Source organism: Palaemon carinicauda, chromosome 17 (genome assembly GCF_036898095.1).
Source record: "Palaemon carinicauda isolate YSFRI2023 chromosome 17, ASM3689809v2, whole genome shotgun sequence".
NCBI lineage: Eukaryota > Metazoa > Arthropoda > Malacostraca > Decapoda > Palaemonidae > Palaemon > Palaemon carinicauda.
Window position 1 is genome coordinate 111,484,725 of NC_090741.1, and position 21,795 is coordinate 111,506,519.

Below are 21,795 nucleotides of genomic sequence, written 5' to 3' on the forward strand. Positions count from 1 at the left end.
TGAAACACCTCTTAAATACGCACTCGCATCCCCCTTAGAAAAATCTATAAAACTTTTAGCTTCCTGTAATTGTACAAAAGGGTCTACGATTTGTTTGGCATTTAAATGGGCATCGACGGATGAAATCCATGACTCCACATTTTGTGGCAAGAACACGTTGACTCGACCCTGAAAAGGAAGGATTGCTGACCTGGCATTTCAAGCGTCACAATTGGAGGAGGATTAGTCTGGCCTACACCACTAGGTCCAGGGGAAGGGCTGACAGGAGGAGTCATGACTGCTGTATTTTTTTTTTCTATCTCTTCGACCCCTTGCAATTCTATCAAAATATCTATATGAGTACAGACGCCCACTGCGAAAACACATATGTATAATAAAATTCCCCAAACAATGTTACTAATCCCAAAACATTTCCCCGAGAATTTCTGAAAGAAAAAGGAATTAGCACAAAGAAAGAAAAATTCTAAATGAGAATTCGGAGTTTCCTTTAACAAAGATTAGCAATTCATTCACCCCAGTAATAATCGACTAACGACTCGTGATAACTACACTTCACTGCCCAAACGGGAATGAATGAAAAAAATCTGTACTTAGCTTATATATGGATCTGCGTGATGTCGACACGTCCTCTCTCTCTCTCTCTTGATGTTTTGTTAGCGATGTATCGTTCGAGTTTCTTGTTGAATGTAGTGCTTCCTGGATATGTTTTGCAATTGTTGAACGCCAGTCCTTGGGTTTCCTAAGATGTTGATTGAAGATTCAGGTTGTATTCTAACATTTGTTGATGTTAGCTGTTTCGTTGGACTATAATACTTAGTCAAAATTGTAGATTCATGTAGATAATGTTGAGTTCTTGAAGATCTTTCTCTGGTTTTACAGCTTTTACTTTGAAGTCTTGAAGATTTTTCTTTAATTCTTAGAGTTTAACCGCTGTCTTAGAGTTTAACCGCTGCCACCATTTATTGGCATGCTACTGTTATAAGCACACATTGAGTATGTGTTGTTTCAGATGTATGTAAATGGATAACAGAATACATCTTATTAGCTTTAAAGTATTTATTCTATAAAAACAACAGAGTTAAACATCTCCATCACTGGAGGAAGCTGGGTTGGTCAGATGACCAATTCTGGTGAAGTATAGATATGAACTGACCAACTTATCGATATCACAGATATCGTATGCTTAGTTTATATTAGACTCGTCACAAACTCGGAAGACACCTGCATCCAGTGACGTCACAAACTTTCACACGCTGAGACAATGTGTTGACGTTTAAGAAGAATGTCATATTGTCGAGGTTTGCATTCTATGTCCTGTTTATGAATTGAATGACTACAGCAAGTCTCACGGCTAGCTCCTTCAACCAACATGACATATTACGTCATGTGTTTTGAACATGTAATATTAACTAGTCTAACTATTACATATGTCTATGTCTATGTCTAGCTATGGCTATGTCTATGTCTGGCTATGTCTATGTCTATGTCTATGGCAATGGCTATGTCTATGTCTATGGCTCTGGCTATGGCTATGGCTATGGCTATGTCTATGTCTATGCCTATGGATATGTCTATATCTGGCAATAGCTATTGCTATGGCTATGACTATGTCTATGTCCAAATCTATAGCTATGTCTATGGCTATGTGTATGTCTATGGCTATGGCTCTGGCTATGTCTGGCTATGGCTATGGCTATCTCTATGTCTATGTCTATGTCTCTATCTATGTCTGGCTATGGCTATGGCTAAGGCTATGTCTATGTCTATGGCTATGGCTATGGCTACAGTTACGGTCATGGCTAAGTTTACGGCTATATCTATGGCTATGGCTATGTCTATGGCTATGGCTCTGGCTATGTCTGGCTATGGCTACGGCTATCTCTATGTCTATGTCTATGTCTCTATCTATGTCTGGCTATGGCTATGGCTAAGGCTATGTCTATGTCTATGGCTATGGCTATGGCTAAGTTTACGGCTATATCTATGGCTATGACTATGGCTATTTCTATGGCTATGGCTATGGCTATGTCCATGACTATGGCTCTGGCTATGTCTATGTCTATGGCTATATGACTATGGCTATGGCTATGGCTATGTCTATGTCTCTGGCTATGGCTCTGGCTATGTCTATGTCTATGGCTATGGCTACGGCTACAGCTATGGCTATGGCTACGACTACAGCTACATCTACGTCTATGGCTATGGTAATGGCTATGTCTATGTCTATGGCTATGGCTATGGCTATGGCTATGGCTATGTCTATGTCTATGGCTACGGCTACGACTATGGCTACGGCTACAGCTACGGCTACGTCTACGTCTTTGGCTATGGTAATGGCTATGTCTATATCTATGGCTATGGCTATGGCTATGGCTATGGATATGGCTATGTCTATGTCGAGAGACAAAAAAAGCCAGACTTCGCTCCTAATGACAAAGAAGGCCGGACTTCGCTCCGTAAGGCAAAAAAGGCAGGACTTCGCCTCGAAAGGCAAAAAAGGCCGGACTTCGCTCCCAAAGACAAAAAAAGGCAGGAATTCGCTTCGAAAGGCAAAAATGGCCAGACTTTGCTCCATAGGCAAAAAAGGCCGGACTTTGCTCCGAGACAAAAAAGGACGGACTCTGCTCCGAAAGGCAAAACAGGCCGGACTTCGCTCCAAGAGACGAAAAAGGCCGGACTTGTCTCCGAGAGACAAAAAGGCCGAACTTTGCTCCGAAAGCCAAAAAGGCCGGACTTCGCTCCGAGACAAAAAAGGCCGGACTTCGCTCCGGGAGACAAAAAAAGGGCGAACTTCGCTCCAACAGACAAAAAAGGCCGGACTTCACTCTGGGAGACAAAAAAGGCCAGACTTAGCCTCGAAAGGCAAAAAAGGCCGGACTTAGCCTCGAAAGGCAAAAAAGGTAGGACTTTGCTCCGAGAGGCAAAAAAGGCCGGACTTCGCTCCGAAAGACAAAAAAGGCCGGACTTCGCTCCGAAAGACAAAAAAGGACGGACTTCGCTCCAAAAGGCAAAAAAGGCAGGACTTCGCTCCGAAAGACAAAAAAGGCCGAACTTTGCTCCGAAAGGCAAAAAAGCCGGACTTCGCTCCGAAAGGCGAAAAAGGCCGGACTTCCCTCCGAAAGGCAAAAAAGGCCGGACTTCGCTCCGAGAGACAAAAAAGGCCGGACTTCGCTCCGAAAGGCAAAAAAGGCCGGACTTCGCTCCGGGAGACAAAAAAGGCCGTACTTGGCTCCAAAAGACGAAAAAGGCCGGACTTCCCTCCAAAAGGCAAAAAAGGCCGGACTTCGATCCGAAAGGCAAAAAAGGCCGGGCTTTACTCCAAAAGACAAAAAAGCCCGGACTTCGCTCCGAGTGACAAAAAAGGCCGGTCTTCGCTCTAATAGGCATAAAAGGCCGGACTTCACTCCGAAAGGCAAAAATGGCCGGACTTCGCTCCGAAAGACAATAAAGGCCGGACATCGCTCCGACAGACAAAAAAGGCCGGACTTCGCTCCGAAAGATAAAAAAGGCCGGACATCGCTCCGAAAGACAAAAAAGGCCGGACTTCGCTTCGAGAGACAAAAAAGGGCGGACTTCGCTCCGAGAGGCGAAAAAGGCTGGAATTCGCTCCGAGAGACAAAAAAGGCCGGACTTCGCTCCAAGTGATAAAAAAGGCCAAAATTCGCACAGAGAGACAAAATAGGCCGGACTGCGCTCCAAAAGGCAAAAAAGGCCGGACTTCGCTCCGAAAGGCAAAGAAGGCTGGACTTCGCTCCGAAAGACAATAAAGGCCGGACTTCGCTCCGAAAGACAAAAAAGGTCGGACTTCGCTCCGAAAGACAAAAAAGGCCGGACTTCCCTCCGAAAAACCAAAAAGGCCGGACTTCGCTTCGAGAGAAAAAAAGGCCAGACTTCGATCCGAGAGACCAAAAGGGCCGGACTTCGTTCCGAGAGACAAAAAAGGCCAGACTTCGCACCTAAAGGCAAAAAAGGCCGGACTTCGCTCCGAAAGGCAAAAAAGGCCGGACTTTGCTCCGAAAGGCTAAAAAGGCCGGACTTCGCTTATGAAGGCAAAAAAGGCCGGACTTCGCTCCAGAGAACAAATAAGGCCGCTCTTCGCTCCAAAAGGCAAAAAAGGCCGGACTTCGCTGTGAAAAGCAAAAAAGGCCAGAATTTGCTCCGAAAGGCAAAAAAGGCCGGACTGCGCTCTGAAAAGCAAAAAAGGACGGAATTCGGTCCGAGAGACAAAAAAGGCCGGACTTCGCTCCGGGCGACAAAAAAGGCCAGACTCGCTCCGAGAGACAAAATAGGCCGGACTTCGCTCCAACAGACAAAAAAGGCCGGACTTCACTTGGAGAGGCAAAAAAGGCCGGACTTCACTCTGAAAGGCAAAAAAGCCCAGAATTCACTCCGAGACAAAAAAGGCCGGACTTCGCTCCGAAAGGCAAAAAAGGCCGGAATTCGCTCCGACAGACGAAAAAGGCCGGACTTCGCTCAGAGAGACCTAAAAGGCCGGACTTCGTTTCGAGAGAAAAAAAGGCCAGACTTCGCTCCGTGAGACTAAAAAGGCCGGACTTCGTTCCGAGAGACAAAAAAGGACGGAATTCGCTCTGAAAGGCAGAAAAGGCCAGACTTTGCTCCGAGGGACAAATAAGGCCGCTCTTCGCTCCAAAAGGCAAAAAAGGCCGGACTTCGCTCTGAAAAGCAAAAAAGGCCTGAATTTGCTCCGAAAGACTAAAAAGGCCGGACTTCGCTCCGAAAGGCAAAAAAGCCGGACTTCTCTCAAAAGGGTGAAAAAGGCCGGACTTCCCTCCGAAAGGCAATAAAGGCCGGACTTCAGTCCGAGAGACAAAAAAGTTTGGAATGTCTATGGCTATGGCTATGTCTCTGTGTATGACTATGGCTATGGCTATGTTTATGGCTATGGCTATGTCTATATCAATGGCTATTGCTATGGCTAAGGTTATGTCTATTGCTATGTCTATGGCTAAGGCTATGTCTATGGCTATGGCTAATGCTATGGCTTTGTCTATGGCTATGGCTAATGCAATGGCAATGGCAATGGCTATGGCTATGTCTATGTCTACGGCTATGTCTGTCTATGGCTATGGCTATGGCTATGGCTATGTCTATGGCTATTGCTATAGCTATGGCTATGGTCATGTATAAGTCTATGGCTCTAGCTCTGGCTATTGGTATTGCTATGGCCATGGCTGTATCTGTCTATGGCTATGGCTATGGTTATGGCTATGGCTATGGCTATGGCTATATCTATGGCTCTGGCCATGGCAAAGGCTATGGCTATGTCTATGTCTATGTCTGGTTCTGGCTATGGCTATGGCAATTTTTATGGCTATGGCTATGTCTATGTCTATGTCTATGGCTAGGGCTATGTGTATATATATGGCTATGGCTATGTCTATGTCATTGGCAATGGCTATGACTATGTCTATGTCTAAGGCTATGGCTATGTCTATGGCAATGTCTATGTCAATGGCTATGGCTATGGCTTTGGGTATGGCTATGGCTTTATATATCTATGTCTATGGCTATGGCTATAGCTATGGCTATGGCAATGTCTATGGCTATGGCTATGGCTATGTATACCATGGCTATTGCTATGGCTATGTCTATGACTATGTCAATGTGTACGTCTATGGTTATGGCTATGGCTATGTCTAAGGGTATGTCTCTGGCTAAGGTTATGTCTTTGTCTATGTCTATGGCTTTGGCTTTGGCTATGGCTATGGCTATGATTATGGCAATGTCTATGGCTATGGCTAAGTCTATGTCTATGGCTATGGCTATGTATACCATGGCTATGTATATATCTATGTCTATGTCTATAGCTGTTGCTATGTCTATGTTTAGGGCTCTGGCTATGGCTATGGCTAAGGCTATGACTACGTCTATGTCTAATTCTATGGCTAAGTCTATGACTAGGTCTATGTCTATGGCTATGGCTATGTCTATGTCTATGTCTATGGCTATGGCTCTGGCTATGTCTGGCTATGGCTAAGGCTATGGCTATCTCTATGTCTATGTCTATGTCTATATCTATGTCTGGCTATGGCTATGGCTAAGGCTATGTCTATGGCTATGGCTATGGCTATGACTACAGCTACGGTCATGGCTACCTTTATAGCTATATCTATGGTTATGGCTATGGCTAGGGCTACTGCTACGTCTACGGCTATGGCTACAGCTATGGCTATATCTATGTCTATATCTATGGCTATAGCTATGGCCATGGCTATGTTCATGTCTATGGCTATAGCTCTGGCTATGTCTATGGTAATGTCTAGGGCAATGGCAATGGCTATGTGTATGGCAATGTCTATGTCAATGGCTATGGCTATGGCTTTGGCTATGGCTATGGCTTTCTATAATTATGTCTATTGCTATGGCTATGGCTATGGCAATGTCTATGGCTATGGCTATGACTAAGTATACCATAGCTATTGCTATGGCTATGTCTGTGGCTATGACTATGTCTATGTGTATGTCTATGGTTTTGGCTATAGCTATGTCTATGGGTATGTCTTTGGTTGTGGTTATGGTTATGTCTATGTCTATGTCTATGGCTTTGGCTTTGGCTATGGCTATGGCTATGACTATGGCAATGTCTATGGCTATGGCTATGGCTATGTATACCATGGCTATGTATATATCTATGTCTATGTATATGGGTTTGGCTATGTCTATGTCTATGGCTACGGCTACGTCTATGGCTACGGCTACGGCTACGGCTACAGCTATGGCTATGGCTATGTCTATGGCTATGGCTATGGCCATGTCTATGGCTATGGCTATGGCCATGTCTATGGCTCTGGCTATGGCTTTGTTTATGTCTATGGCTATGGCTATGTCTATGGCTACGGCTACAGCTACGGCTACAGCTATGGCTACATCATATGGCTATGACTATGGCTACGGCTACGGGTATAGCTACGGCAATGGCTACATCTATGGCTACGGCTATGGCTACGTCAATGACTATGGCTATGGCTATGTCTATGGCTATGGCTATGGCTATGACTATGGCTATAGCTCTGGCTATGTGTATGTCTATGGCTATGGCTATGTCTATGGCTATGGCTATGGCTATGACTATGGCTATAGCTCTGACTATTTGAATGTCTATGGCTATGGCTATGGCTAGGGCTATAGCTCTGTCTATATTTCTGGCTATGTCTATGTCTATGGCTATGTATATGTCTATCTGTAGGGCTATGTCTATGGCTATGGCTATGTCTATGGCTATGGCTATTGCTATGGCTAGGGATATGTCTATGTCTATGTCTATTTCTATAGCTATGTCTATGGCTATGGCTATGGGTATGTATATGGCTAAGGCTATGTCTATGTCTATGTGTATTGCTATGGCTATGGCTATGTGTATATCTATGGCTATGGCTATGGCTAGGGCTATAGCTCTGTTTATATCTCTGGCTATTTTTCTGTTTATGGCTATGTATATGTCTATCTGTAGGGCTATGTCTATGTCTAGGGCTATGGCTATGGCTATGTCTATGGCTATGGCTATGGCTAAGGATATGTCTATGTCTATGTCTATTTCTATAGCTATGTCTATGGCTATGGCTATGGGTATGTATATGGCTAACGCTATGTCTATGTGTATGTCTGTGTATGGCTTTGGTTATGGCTATGTCTATAGCTATGGCTAAGTCTATGGCTATGGCTGTCTCTGGCTATTGCTATGTCTATGGCTATGGCTATGTGTCTGGCTAAGGCTATGTCTCTGACTATGGCTATGGCTATGTCTTAGTCTATGTCTATGGCTAAAGCTATGTCTATGGGTATGGCTATGACTATGGCTATGACTCTGGCTATGGCTATGGCTATGGCTATGTGTATGTCTATGCCAATGGATATGTGTATGTCTGGATATCGCTATGGCTATGGCTATGACTACATCTCTGTCTAAATCTATTGCTATGTCTATGGCTATGTCTATGTCTATGGCTATGGCTATGTCTATGGCTATGGCTCTGGCTATGTCTGGTTATGGCTATGGCTATGGCTAGGGCTATCTCTATGTCTATGTCTATGGGTATATCTATGTCTGGCTATGGCTATGGCTAAGGCTATGTCTATGGCTATGGCTATGGCTATGGCTACAGTTACGGTCATGGCTAAGTTTATGGCTATATCTCTGGCTATGGCTATGGCTAGGGCTACGGCTACGGCTACGGCTACAGCTAAGGCTAGAGCTATGGCTATGTCTATGGCTATGGCTATGGATATGGCTATGGCTATATGTATGTCTATGTCTATGGCTAAGGCTATGGCTATGTTTATATCTATGGCTATATCTATGTTTATATCTATGGCTATGGGTATAGCTATGTCTATGTCTATGGCTATGTCTTTGTCTATGTCTATGGCTATAGCTATGGCCATGGCTATGTTCATGTCTATGGCCATGGCTATGGCTATGTCTATGGCAATGTCTATGTCAATGGCTATGGCTATGTGTATGGCAATGTCTATGTCAATGGCTATGGCTATGGCTTTGGCTATGGCTATGGCTTTCTATATATATGTCTATGGCTATGGCTATGGCTATGGCTATGGCAATGCCTATGGCTATGGCTATGGCTCTGTCTATATCTATGGCTATGGCTAATTCTATGTATATAGCCCTGGCTATGGCTATGGCTATGTCTAGGTCTATGGATATGGCCATGGCTATGGACATATCTATGTCTGGCTATGGTTATGGCTATGGCTATGTCAATGTCTGTCTATGGCTATGGCTATGGCTATGGATATAGCTATGTCTATGACTATGTCTAAGTGTAAATCTTTGGCTATGTCTATGTCTATGGCTATAACTATGGCTATGGCTATGTCTATGGCTATTGCTATGTGTATGTCTATGTCTATGGCTATGGTTATAGTTATGGCTATGTGTGGCTATGGCTATGGCTAAGGCTAAATCTATATCTATGTCAATGTCTATGTCTATGTCTAGCTATGGCTATGGCTATGGCTATGGCTATGGCTATGGCTATGACTACGACTAAGGCTATGGCTATGGCTATATCTATGGCTATGGCTATGGCTATGGCTATGGCTACGGCTACAGCTACGGCTATGGCTAGAGCTACAGCTATGTCTATGGCTAAGGATATGGATATGGCTACGGCTATGGCTATATCTATGTCTATGTCTATGGCTAAGGCTATGGCTATGGCTATGTGCATGTCTATGGCTATGGCTATGTCTACGGCTACTGCTATGGCTATGGCTATAGCTACAACTACTGCTACGACTATAGTTATGGCTACGTCTATGGCTATGGGTATGGCTCTGGCTATGTCTATGTCTATATCTATGGCTATGTCTATGGCTATGTCTTTGTCTATGGCTAAGGATATGGCTCTGGCTATGGCTATGGCTATGGCTATGGCTATGGCTCTGGCTATGTCTATGGCTATGGCTATGGCTATGTCTATGTCTATGACTATGGTTATGGCTATGTCTAAGGCTACTGCTACGGCTATGGCCACTTGTACGTTTATGGCTATGGCTATGGCTCTGTCTATAGCTAAGGCTATGGCTATGTTTATGGCTATGGCTATGTTTATGGCTATGGCTATGTATCTATCTATGGCTATTGCTATGGCTAAGGTTATGTCTATTGCTATGTCTATGGCTAAGGCTATGTCTTTGGCTATGGCTAAGGCTATGGCTTTGTCTATGGCTATGGCTATGGCTATGGCAATGGCAATGGCAATGCCTATGGCTATGTCTATGTCTATGGCTATGTCTGTCTATGGCTATGGCTATGGCTATGGCTACATCTATGGCTATTGCTATGGCTATGGTCATGTCTAAGTCTAGGGCTTTGGCTCTGGCTATGGGTATTGCTATGGCTATGGCTATATCTGTCTATGGCTATGGCTATCGTTATGGCTATGGCTATGGCTATATCTATGGCTATGGCCATGGCTAAGTCTATGGCTCTGTCTATGTCTATGTCTATGGTTCTGGCTATGGCTATGTTTATGGCTATGGCTGTGTCTATGTCTATGTCTATGGCTATGGCTATGGCTATGTCTATGTCATTGGCTATGGCTATGACTATGTCTATGTCTATGTCTATGTCTATGGCTATGGCTATGTCTAATGCTATTACTATGGCTATGGCTATGCCCCTGTCTATATCTATGCCTATGGCTATGGCTATGGCTCTGTCTATATCTATGTCTATGTCTATGTTTATGGCTATGGCTATGGATGCTATGGCTATGGCTATGGATCCTATGGCTATGGCTATGTCTATGTCTATATCTATGGCTCTGTCTATGGATATGGCTATGGCTATGGCTATGTCTATGTCTTCAGGTATGGCTATGGCTATGGCTATGTCTATAACTATGTCTGTCAATGGTTATAGCTATGGCTATGTCTATGCTTATGGCTAAGGCTATGGCTATAGTTATGGCTATGGCTATGTCTATGTCTACAGCCAAGGCCATATCCACGTTCACGTCCACGGCTACGGCTACGACTACGTCGACGGGGATGGCGACGGCAATGGCGACGGGTACGGCTACGGCTATAGCTACGGCTACATCTATGGCTATTGCTATGGCTATGTCTATAACTATGTCTATGGTCATGGCTATGACTATGTCTATGTCTATGGGTATGGCTATGGCTATGTCTGTCTGGCTATGGCTTTGTGTTAGTTTATGTCTATGTCTATGTTTATTGCTAGGACTATCTATGTCTGGCTATGGCTATGTCTATATCTATGTCTATGGTTATGGCTATGGCTATGTCTATGTCTATGGGTATGGCTATGTCTATGTATATGGCGCTGGCTTTGGCTATGGCTATGTCTATGGCTACGGCTATAGCTATGGCTATGGCTATGTCAATGTATGTCTATGGCTATGGCTATGGATATGGCTATGTCTATGACTATGTCTATGTCTAAATCTTAGGCTATGTCTATGTCTATGGCTATGTATATGGCTATGGCTATGTGTATGTCTATGTTTATGGCTATGGCTATAGCTATGGCTCTGGCTATAGCTATGGCTATGGCTATGGCTCTGGCTATGGCTATATTTATGACTATGTCAATGTCTAAGTCTATGTCTATGGCTATGGCTATGGATGCTATGGCTATGGCTATGTCTATGTCTATATCTATGGCTCTGTCTATGGATATGGCTATGGCTATGGCTATGGCTATGTCTATGTCTTCAGGTATGGCTATGGCTATGGCTATGTCTATATCTATGTCTGTCAATGGTTATAGCTATGGCTATGTCTATGCTTATGGCTAAGGCTATGGCTATAGTTATGGCTATGGCTATGTCTATGTCTACAGCCAAGGTCATATCCACGTTCACGTCCACGGCTACGGCTACGGCTACGTCGACGGGGATGGCGACGGCAATGGCGACGGGTACGGCTACGGCTATAGCTACGGCTACATCTATGGCTATTGCTATGGCTATGTCTATAACTATGTCTATGGTCATGGCTATGACTATGTCTATGTCTATGGGTATGGCTATGGCTATGTCTGTCTGGCTATGGCTTTGTGTTAGTTTATGTCTATGTCTATGTTTACTGCTAGGACTGTCTATGTCTGGCTATGGCTATGTCTATATCTATGTCTATGGTTATGGCTATGGCTATGTCTATGTCTATGGGTATGGCTATGTCTATGTATATGGCGCTGGCTTTGACTATGGCTATGTCTATGGCTACGGCTATAGCTATGGCTATGGCTATGTCATTGTATGTCTATGGCTATGGCTATGGATATGGCTATGTCTATGACTATGTCTATGTCTAAATCTTTGGCTATGTCTATGTCTATGGCTATGTATATGGCTATGGCTATGGCTATGTGTATGTCTATGTTTATGGCTATGGCTATAGCTATGGCTCTGGCTATAGCTATGGCTATGGCTATGGCTCTGGCTATGGCTATATTTATGACTATGTCAATGTCTAAGTCTATGTCTATGGCTAGGGCTATGTCAATGTGTGGATAAGGCTATGGCTAAGGCTATGACTGCGACTAAAGGTATGGCTACAGCTATAGCTATGGCTATGGCTCTGGCTATGGCTATGGCTACGGCTATGGCTACAGCTACAGCTATGGCTAGGGCTACAGCTGTCTCTGGCTAAGGCTATGGATATGGCTACGGCTATGGCTATATCTATGTCCACGTCTATGGCTAAGGCTATGGCTATGGCTATGTGCATGTCTAGGGCTATGGCTATGGCTATGACTCTGTCTATGTCTATGGCTAAGGCTATGGCTACGGCTACGTCTAGGGCTACGGCTATGGCTGTGTCTATGTCTATGTCTATGGTTATGGCTATGACAATGTCTATATCGTTGGGTATGGCTATGGCTATGTCTGTCTGGCTATGGCTATGTGTTAATATATGTCTCTGTCTATGTTTATTACTATGACTATGTCTATGTCTATGGGTATGGCTATGGCTATGTCTGTCTAGCTATGGCTATGTTTACGTCTATATCTATGTCTATATCTAGGGCTATGTCTATGTCGATGTCTAAGTAGGGCTATGGCTCTGGCTATGCCTATGTCTATGTCTATGTCTATGGCTATTGCTATGTCTATGGCTATGGCTATGGCTATGGCTATGTGTAGGTGTATGTCTATGGCTATGGCTATTTCTATGGTTATGGCTATGGCTATGGCTTGTAATATCTATATCTATGGCTTTGGCTATGGCTATGGCTATGGCTATGGGTATTTCTATGGCTATGGCAATGGCAATGGCAATGGCAATGGCTTTGTGTATGTGTATGGCTATGACTATGGCTATATCTGTCTATGGCTATGGCTATGGCTATGGGTATGTCTATGGCTATGGCTATGGCTATGGTTATGTCTATGGCTATGGCTATGTCTTTGTCTATGTCTATGGATATGGCTATGTCTATGTCTTCAGCTCTGGCTATGGCTATGGCTATGGCTATGTCTATAGCCATGGACATGTCCATGTCCATGTCTATGTCTATGGCTATGATTATGGGTATGGCTACGTCCACATCCACGTCCTCGGCTACGGCTATGGCTTTGGCAACGGCGATGGCAACGGCAACAGCGACGGCTACGGCTACGGCTAAGTATATGGCAATGGTTTTGTCTATGTCTATGTCTATGGCTATGGCTATGTCTATTGCTATGTCTATGTCTATTAGTATGGCTATGGCTATGTCTATGTTTGGCTTTGGCTTTGGCTATGGCTCTGGCTATGTCTTAGTCTATGTCTATGTCTATGTCTATGGCTATGGCTATGTCTATGTCTGGCTATGTATATGTCTATGTCTATGGCTATGGCTATGTCTATGTCTATGGCTCTGGCTAAGGCTATGGCTATGGCTATCTCTATGTCCATGTCTATGTCTATATCTATGTCTGGCTATGGCTATTGCTAAGGCTATGTCTCTGGCTATGGCTATGGCTATGGCTAGAGCTACGGTCATGGCTAAGTTTACGGCTATATCTCGGGCTATGGCTATGGCTAGGGCTACGGCTACAGTTACGGCTATGGCTGCAACTATGGCTATGTCTATGGTTATGGCTATGGATATGGGTATGGATATGGCTATGGCTTTGTCTCTGTCTATGTCTATGGCTAAGGCTATGGCCTAGTTTATGTCAATGGCTATATCTGTCTATGTCTATGGCTATGGGTATAGCTATGTCTATATATATGGCTATGTGTATGTCTATGTCTATGGCTATAGCTATGGCCATGGCTATGTTCATGTCTATGGCTATGGCTATGGCTAAGTCTATGGCAATGTCTATGTCAATGGCTATGGCTATGTGTATGGCAATATCCATGTCAATGGCTATGGCTAGGGCTTTGGCAATGGCTATGGCTTTCTATATCTATGTCTATGGCTATGGCTATCTATACCATGGTTATTGCTATGGCTATGTCTATGGCTATGTCTATGTGTATGTGTATAGTTATGGCTATGGCTATGTCTATGGGTATGTCTATGGCTATGTTTATGTCTATTTCTATGTCTATGGCTTTGGCTTTGGCTATGGCTATGGCTATCACTATGGCAATATCTATGGCTATGGCTATGGCTATGTCTATATCTATGGCTATGGCTCTGGCTATGGGTATGGCTATGACTACGTCTAAGTCTAAATCTATGGCTATGTCTATGGCTATGTCTATGTCTATGGCTATGGCTCTGGCTATGTCTAGCTATGGCTATGGCTTTGGCTATCTCTATATCTATGTCTAGGTCTATATCTATGTCTGGCTATGGCTATGATTGAGGTTATGTCTATAGCTATGGCTATGGCTATGGCTACAGCTACGGTCATGGCTAAGTTTATGGCTATATCTATGGCTATAGCTATGGCTAGGGCTACTGCTACGGCTACGGCTATGGCTACAGCTATGGCTATATCTATGACTATGGCTATGGATATGGCTATGGCTATGGCTATGGCAATGTCTATGTCTATGGCTAAGGCTATGGCTAAGGCTATGGCTATGTTTATGTCTGTGGCTATATCTATGTCTATATCTATGGCTATGGGCATAGATATGTCTATGTCTATGTCTATGGCTATAGCTATGGCCTTGGCTATGTTCATGTCTATGGCTATGGCTATGGCTATGTCTATGGCAATGTCTATGTCAATGGCTATGTCTATGTCTATGGCAATGTCTATGTCAATGGCTATGGCTATGGCTTTGACTATGGCTATGGCTTTCTATATATATGTCTATGGCTATGGCTATGGCTATGGCAATGTCTATGGCTATGGCTATTGCTATGTATATCATGGCTATTGCTATGGCTATGTCTGTGGCTATGGCGATATCTATGTGTATATCTGTGGTTATGGCTATGGCTATGTCTATGGGTATGTGTATGGCTATGGTTATGTCTATATCTATGTCTATGGCTTCGGCTTTGGCTATGGCTATGGCTATGACTATGGCAATGTCTATGGCTATGGCTATGGCTATGGTTATGGCTATATCTATGTCTATGGCTATGGCTATAACTATGTATACCATGGCTATGTATATGTCTATGTCTATGTCTATGGCTGTGGCTATGTCTATGTCTATGGCTACGGCTACGTCTATGGCTACAGCTACAGCTACGGCTACAGCTATGGCTATGGCTATGTCTAGGGCTATGGCTATGGCTATGGCCATGTCTTTGGCTATGGCTATGGCTATGTCAATGTCTATGGCTATGGCTATGGCTATGTCTATGACAACGGCTACCTCATATGGCTATGGCTATGGCTACAGCTATGGCTACGGCTACGAGTACATCTATGGCTACGGCTATGGCTATGTCAATGGCTATGGCTAAGGCTATGTCTATGGCTATGGCTATGGCTATGACTATGGCTATAGCTCTGGCAATGTGTATGTCTATGGCTATGGCTATGGTTAGGGCTATAGCTCTGTCCATATCTTTGACTATGTCTATGTCTATGGCTATGTCTATGTCTATCTGTAGGGCTATGTCTATGTCTAGGCTATGGCTATGGCTATATCTATGGCTATGGCCATGGCTATGGCTAATGATATGGTTATGTCTATGTCTATGTCTATTTCTATTTCTATAGCTATGTCTATGGCTATGGCTATGGCTGTGTATATGTCTATGGCTATGTCTATGTCTATGTCTATGGCTATGGCTATGTCTATGTCTATATGTATGGCTATGGTTATGGCTATATCAATAGCTATGGCTATGTCTATGGCTATGGCTGTCTATGGCTATTTCTATATCTCTGACTATGGCTATGGCTATGGCTATCTCTATGGTTATGGCTATGACTCTGGCTATGGCTATGTGTATGTCTATGTCTATGGCTAAGGCTATGTCTATGGGTATGGCTATGACTATTGCTATGGCTCTGGATCTGGCTATGGCTATGGCTGAGGCTATGGCTATGTCTATGTCTATTTCTATGGCTATGGCTACATTTATGGTTATGGCTATGTGTATGGCTATGGCTATGGCTATGTCTATGTCTATGTCTATGGCTCTGTCGATGGTTATGGATATGTCTAAGGCTATGGAAATGGCTAAGTCTATGGCTATGGCTTTGTCTATGTGGCTATGGCTATGGCTATGGCTATGTCTCTGCCTATAGCTATGGCTATGTCTATAGCTTCGACTATGGTTATGGCTATGGCTATATTTATGGCTATGAATATGGCTATGGCTATGTCTATGGCTATGGGTATGGCTATGTCTATGGCTATGTCTATGTCTAAATCTAATGCTCTGTCTATGGCTATGTGTAAGTGTATGTCTATGGCTATGGCTATTGCTATGGCTATGTCTATGGCTATGGCTATAGCTAGTGCTATATATGGCTATGGCTATGGCTATATCTATGTCTATATCTATGTCTAGCTATGGCTATGGCTATGGCTAAGGCCATGGCTATATGGTTATGGCTATGGCTATGGCTATGCCTATAGCTATGGCTGTGGCTATGGCTATGGCTATGGATACGGCTATGTCTATGTCTATGTCAATGTGGCTATGGATATGGCTATGGCTATGACTATGGCTATATCTGTGGCAATGAAAATGGCTATGTCTATGATTATGGATATGGCTATGGCAATGTCTATGGCTATGGCTATGGCTATGTCTATGTCTATGGCTATGGCGATGGCTATGACTATATCTATATCTATGTCTATGCCTATGGCTATGTGTATTGCTATGTCTATGGCTATGTCTTTGGCTGTGGCTATGGCTATGGCTTTGTCTATGGCTATGGCTATGTCTATGTCTATGGGTATGTCTATGGCTATGGCCATGGCAATGAATATGGCTATGGCTATGTCTATGTCTATATCTATGGCTATGGCAATGGCTATGTCTCTGTGGCTATGGCTATGGTTATGACTATGACTATTGCTATGGCTATGGCTATGTTTATGGGTATGGCTATGGCTGTGTCTATGGCTATATCTATGGCTATGGTTGAGGCTTTGGTTATGGCTATGTCTATGTCTATGGCTATGGCTAATGGCTAGGGCTATGTCTATGTCCATGGCTATGGCTTTTTTATGTCTATGGCTGTGACTATGGCTATGTCTATGGCTTTTTATGTCTATGTCTATAGCTATGGCTGTTTATGGCTATGGGTATGACTATGTCTATGTCTATGGCTATGTCTATGGCTATGGCATTGGCCATGTGTATGGCTATGGCTATGGCTAATGGTATGTCTATGTCTATGGCTATGGCAATGGCAATGGCAATAGCTAATTCTATGGCTATGGCTATGGCTATGGCTATGTGGCTATAGTTATGGCTCTGGCTATGTCTATGGCTAGGGCTCAGGCTATGTCTATGTGGCTATAGTTATGGCTATGGCTATGGCCAAAACTATGCCTATGGCTATGGCGATGTTTATGGCTATGGCTATGTCTATGGCTATGGCTATGGCTATGGTTATCTCTATGGCTATGGCTACAGTTATGGCTACGGCAATGTCTATGTATATGGCTATGGCTATGTCTATGTCTAAGGCTATGGCTATGGCTACGTCCATGGCTATGGCTATGGCTATGGCTATGTCAACAGCTAAGACTATGGCTATGGCTATGTCTATTGCTATGGCTATTGCTATGGCTCTGTCTCTGTCTATGGCTATGGCTTTGGCTATCGCTATGTCTATGGCTATGACTATGTCTATGTCTATGGCTCTGTCGATGGCTATGGCTCTGTTGATGGCTATGGCTATGGCTATGGCTCTGTCTATGTCTAAGTCTCTGGTTATGGCTATGGCTACATTTATGTCTATGTCTCTTTCTATGATTATGGCTATGGCTATGGCTATGTCTATTTCTATGGTTATGGCTATATCTTTGTCTATGGCTATGGCTATGGCTAAGTCTATGTCTATGTCTATGGCTATGGCTATGACTATTTCTATGGCTAACGCTATGGCTACGGCTTGTCATATCTATGTCTATGGGTATGGCTGTCTATGTCTATGGCTATGGCTATGACAATGGCTAAAGCTATGGCTATGGCTATGGCTATGTCTATGGCTCTGTAGATGGTTATGGATATGTCTATGGCTATGGAAATGGCTATGTCTATGTCTGTGGCTATGGCTATGTCTATATCTATGGCTATGGCTCTGTCTATGGTTATGGCTTTGTCTATGTGGCTATGGCTATGGCTATGGCTATGTCTCTGGCTATGGCTATGGCTATGTCTATAGCTATGACTATGTTATTGTTATGGCTATGTTTATGGCTATGAATATGGCTATGGCTATTTCTATGGCTATAGGTATGGCTATGTCTGTCTATGGCTATGACTATGGCTATGGCTATGTCTATGGCTATGTCAATGTCTAAATATATGGCTATGTCTATGGCTATGTCTATGTGTATGTCTATTGCTATGGCTATGTCTATGTCTATGGCTATAGCTATGGCTATGTCTGGCTATGGCTATGGCTATATCTATGTCTATGTCTATGTCTGGCTATGGCTCTGGCTTAGACTATGGCTATATGGTAATGGCTATGGCTATGGTTATGGCTACTGCTATGGCTATGGCTATGGCTAGGGCTATGGACATGGCTATATCTATGTCTATGTCAATGTGGCTATGGTTATGGCTATGGCTATGACAATGGCTTTTGCTATGGCAATGACAATGGCTGTGTCTCTGACTATGGATATGGCTATGGCAATGTCTATGGCTATGGCTATGGCTATGTCTATGTCTATGGCTATGGCGATGGCTATGGCTATATCTATATCTTTGGCTATGGCTATGGCTATGTCTATTGTTATGTCTATGGCTATGTCTATGGCTGTGGCTATGGCTATGGCTTTGTCTATGGCTATGGCTATGGCAATGAATAAGGCAATGGCTATGTCTATGTGTATGTCTATGGCTATGGCTATGGCTATGTCTATGTGGCTATGGCTATGGCTCTGACTATGATTATTGCTATGTTTATGGCTAGAACTAAGTTTATGGGTAAGGCTATGGCTATGTCTATGGCTATGGCTATGGCTATGGCTGAGGCTATGGCTATGGCTATGTCTATGTCTATGGCTATGTATATGTCCATGGCTAAGGCTTTTTCTATGGCTATGGCTATGGCTATGGCTATGTCTATGGCTTGTTATGTCTATGTATATGGCTATGGCTGTCTATGGCTATGGGTATGGCTATGTCTATGTCTATGGCTATGTCTATGGCTAAGGCATTGGCTATGGTATTACCTAATGCTATGTCTATTGCTATGGGTATGGCTCTGGCTACAGCTTTGGCAATGGCTCTGGCTATGGCTATGTGGCTATAGTTATAGCTCTGGCTATGTCTATGGCTATGGCTCAGGCTATATCTATGTGGCTATGGCTATGGCTATGGCTATAACTATGCCTATGGCTATGGCTATATTTATGGCTATGGCTATGGCTATGGCTATGTGTACATCTATGGCTTTGGCTACAGTTATGACTACGGCAATGACTCTGTCTATGGCTCTGGCTATGCCTATGGCTATAGCTATGTCAACAGCTATGACTGACTTCTATGGCTATGTCTATTGCTATGGCTATGGCTATGGCTATGTCTCTGTCTATGGCTATGGCTATGACTATGGCTATCGCTATGTCTATGGCTATGACTATGTCTATGTCTATGGCTATGTCGATGGCTATGACTATGGCTATGGCTACATTTATGTCTATGTCTATGTCTATGGTTATGGCTATGGCTATGTCTATGTCTATGGCTATGGCTATATCTTTGTCTATGGCTATGGCTATGTCTATGTTTATGGCTATGGCTTTGGCTATGACTATGACTATTGCTATGGCTATGGCTATGGCTATGTTTATGGGTATGGCTCTGGCTATGTCTATGGTTATGGCTATGGCTATGGTTGAGGCTTTGGCTATGGCTATGTCTATGTCTATGGCTATGGCTAATGGCTAGGGCTATGTCTATATCCATGGCTATTGCTTTTTCTATGGCTATGGCTATGACTATGGTTATGTCTATGGCTTGTTATGTCTATGTCTATGGCTATGGCTGTATAGGGCTATGGGTATGGCTATGTCTATGTCTATGGCTATATCTCAGGCTATGGCATTGGCTATGTGTGTGGCTATGGCTATGGCTAATGGTATGTCTATGTCTATTGGTATGGCTATGGCTATGGCTATGGCTATGTGGCTATAGTTATGGCTCTGGCTATGTCTATGGCTATGGCTCAGGCTATGTCTATGTGGCTATGGCTATGGCTATGGCTATGGCTATAACTATGCCTATGGCTATGGCTATGTTTATGGCCATGACTACGTTTATGGCTATGGCTACGTTTATGGCTATAGCTATGGCTATGGCTATGTCTAACTCTATGGCTATGGCTACAGTTATGGCTACGGCAATGTCTATGTCTATGGCTATGGCTATGGCTATGTCTATGGCAATGGCTATGGCTATGTCTATGGCTATGGGTATGGCTACGGCTATGTCTACAGCTAAGACTACGGCTATGGCTATGTCTAATGCTATGACTATGGCTATGGCTCTGTCTCTGTCTATGGCTATGGCTATATGTATCGCTATGTCTCTGGCTATGACTATGTCTATGTCTATGGCTCTGTCGATGGCTAAGGCTATGGCTATGGCTATGTCTATGTCTATATCTCTTGTTATGGCTATGGCAACATTTACGTCTATATCTATGTCTATGGTTATGGCTATGGCTATGGCTATGTCTATGTCTATGGCTATGGCTATATCTTTTTCTATGGCTATGGCTATGGCTATGTCTATGTTTATGGCTATGGCTATGGTTATGGCTATGTCTAAGTCTATGTCTATGGCTATGACTATGACTATTTCTATAGCTATGGCTTTGGCTATGGCTTGTAATATCTATATCTATGGCTATGGCTGTCTATGTCTATGGCTAGGGCTATGTCTATGGCTATGGCTATGGCTATGTGTATGGCTCTGTAGATGGTTATGGATATGTCTATGACTATGGAAATGGCTATATCTATGTCTGTGGCTATGGCTATGTCTATATCTATGGCTATGGCTCTGTTTATGGCATTGGCTTTGTCTATGTGGCTATGGCTATGGCTATGGCTATGTCTCTGGCTATGGCTATGGCCATGTCTATAGCTATCACTATGGTTATGGCTATGGCTATGTTTATGGCTATGAATATGGCTATGGCTATGTCTATGGCTATGGGTATGGCTATGTCTGTGTATTGCTATGGCTATGTCTATGGCTATGTCAATGTCTAAATATATGGCTATGTCTATGGCTATGGCGATGGCTATGTCTATGTCTATGGCTATAGCTAAGGCTATACCTGGCTATGGCTATGGCTATGGCTAAGGCTATGGCTATGTGGCTATGGCTATGACCATGGCTATGGCTACTGCTATGGCTATGGCTATGGCTATGGACATGGCTATATCTATGTCTATGTCAATATGGCTATAGTTATGGCTATGGCCATGACTCTGGCTATGGCTATGGCTATGGCAATGACAATGGCTATGTCTATGACTATGGATATGGCTATGGCAATGTCTATGGCTATGGCTATGGCTATGTCTATGTCTATGGCTATGGCGATGGCTATGGCTATATCTATATCTATGGCTATGGCTATGGCTATGTCTATTTCTATGTCTATGGCTATGTCTATGGCTGTGGCTATGGCTATGGCTTTGTCTATGGCTATAGCTATGGCAATG

The 21,795-nt window shown here is 43.6% G+C and overlaps 2 protein-coding genes across 2 annotated transcripts; both read left to right on the plus strand.

The window, feature by feature from the left end:
- Positions 1-8,755: 8,755 nt before the first annotated feature.
- Positions 8,756-11,573, plus strand: LOC137656531 (uncharacterized). The gene is made up of 4 exons (XM_068390705.1): positions 8,756-8,873; positions 8,978-9,307; positions 10,406-10,805; positions 11,351-11,573. The coding sequence occupies exons 1-4, from the start codon at positions 8,756-8,758 to the stop codon at positions 11,571-11,573; spliced, it is 1,071 nt and encodes a 356-aa protein (XP_068246806.1).
- A 4,266-nt stretch (positions 11,574-15,839) lies between these two features.
- Positions 15,840-19,598, plus strand: LOC137656532 (uncharacterized). The gene is made up of 4 exons (XM_068390706.1): positions 15,840-16,070; positions 16,436-16,777; positions 17,374-18,017; positions 19,406-19,598. Exons 1-4 carry the CDS (start codon positions 15,840-15,842, stop codon positions 19,596-19,598), a joined length of 1,410 nt encoding a protein of 469 aa, XP_068246807.1.
- Positions 19,599-21,795: the final 2,197 nt, after the last annotated feature.

Coding starts and splice junctions, on each gene's coding strand:
- LOC137656531 (XM_068390705.1), top strand. CDS start 8,756: ATGGCTATGGCTATGGATATAGCTATGTCTATGACTATGTCTAAGTGT. Junction 8,874..8,977: donor GTCTATGGCTATTGCTATGT/GTATGTCTATGT, acceptor GTCTATGTCTAG/CTATGGCTATGGCTATGGCT. Junction 9,308..10,405: donor GGCTACGTCTATGGCTATGG/GTATGGCTCTGG, acceptor CAATGGTTATAG/CTATGGCTATGTCTATGCTT.
- LOC137656532 (XM_068390706.1), top strand. CDS start 15,840: ATGGCTATGACTCTGGCTATGGCTATGTGTATGTCTATGTCTATGGCT. Junction 16,071..16,435: donor TGTCTATGGCTCTGTCGATG/GTTATGGATATG, acceptor ATCTATGTCTAG/CTATGGCTATGGCTATGGCT. Junction 18,018..19,405: donor TGTCATATCTATGTCTATGG/GTATGGCTGTCT, acceptor GCTATGGCTCAG/GCTATATCTATGTGGCTATG.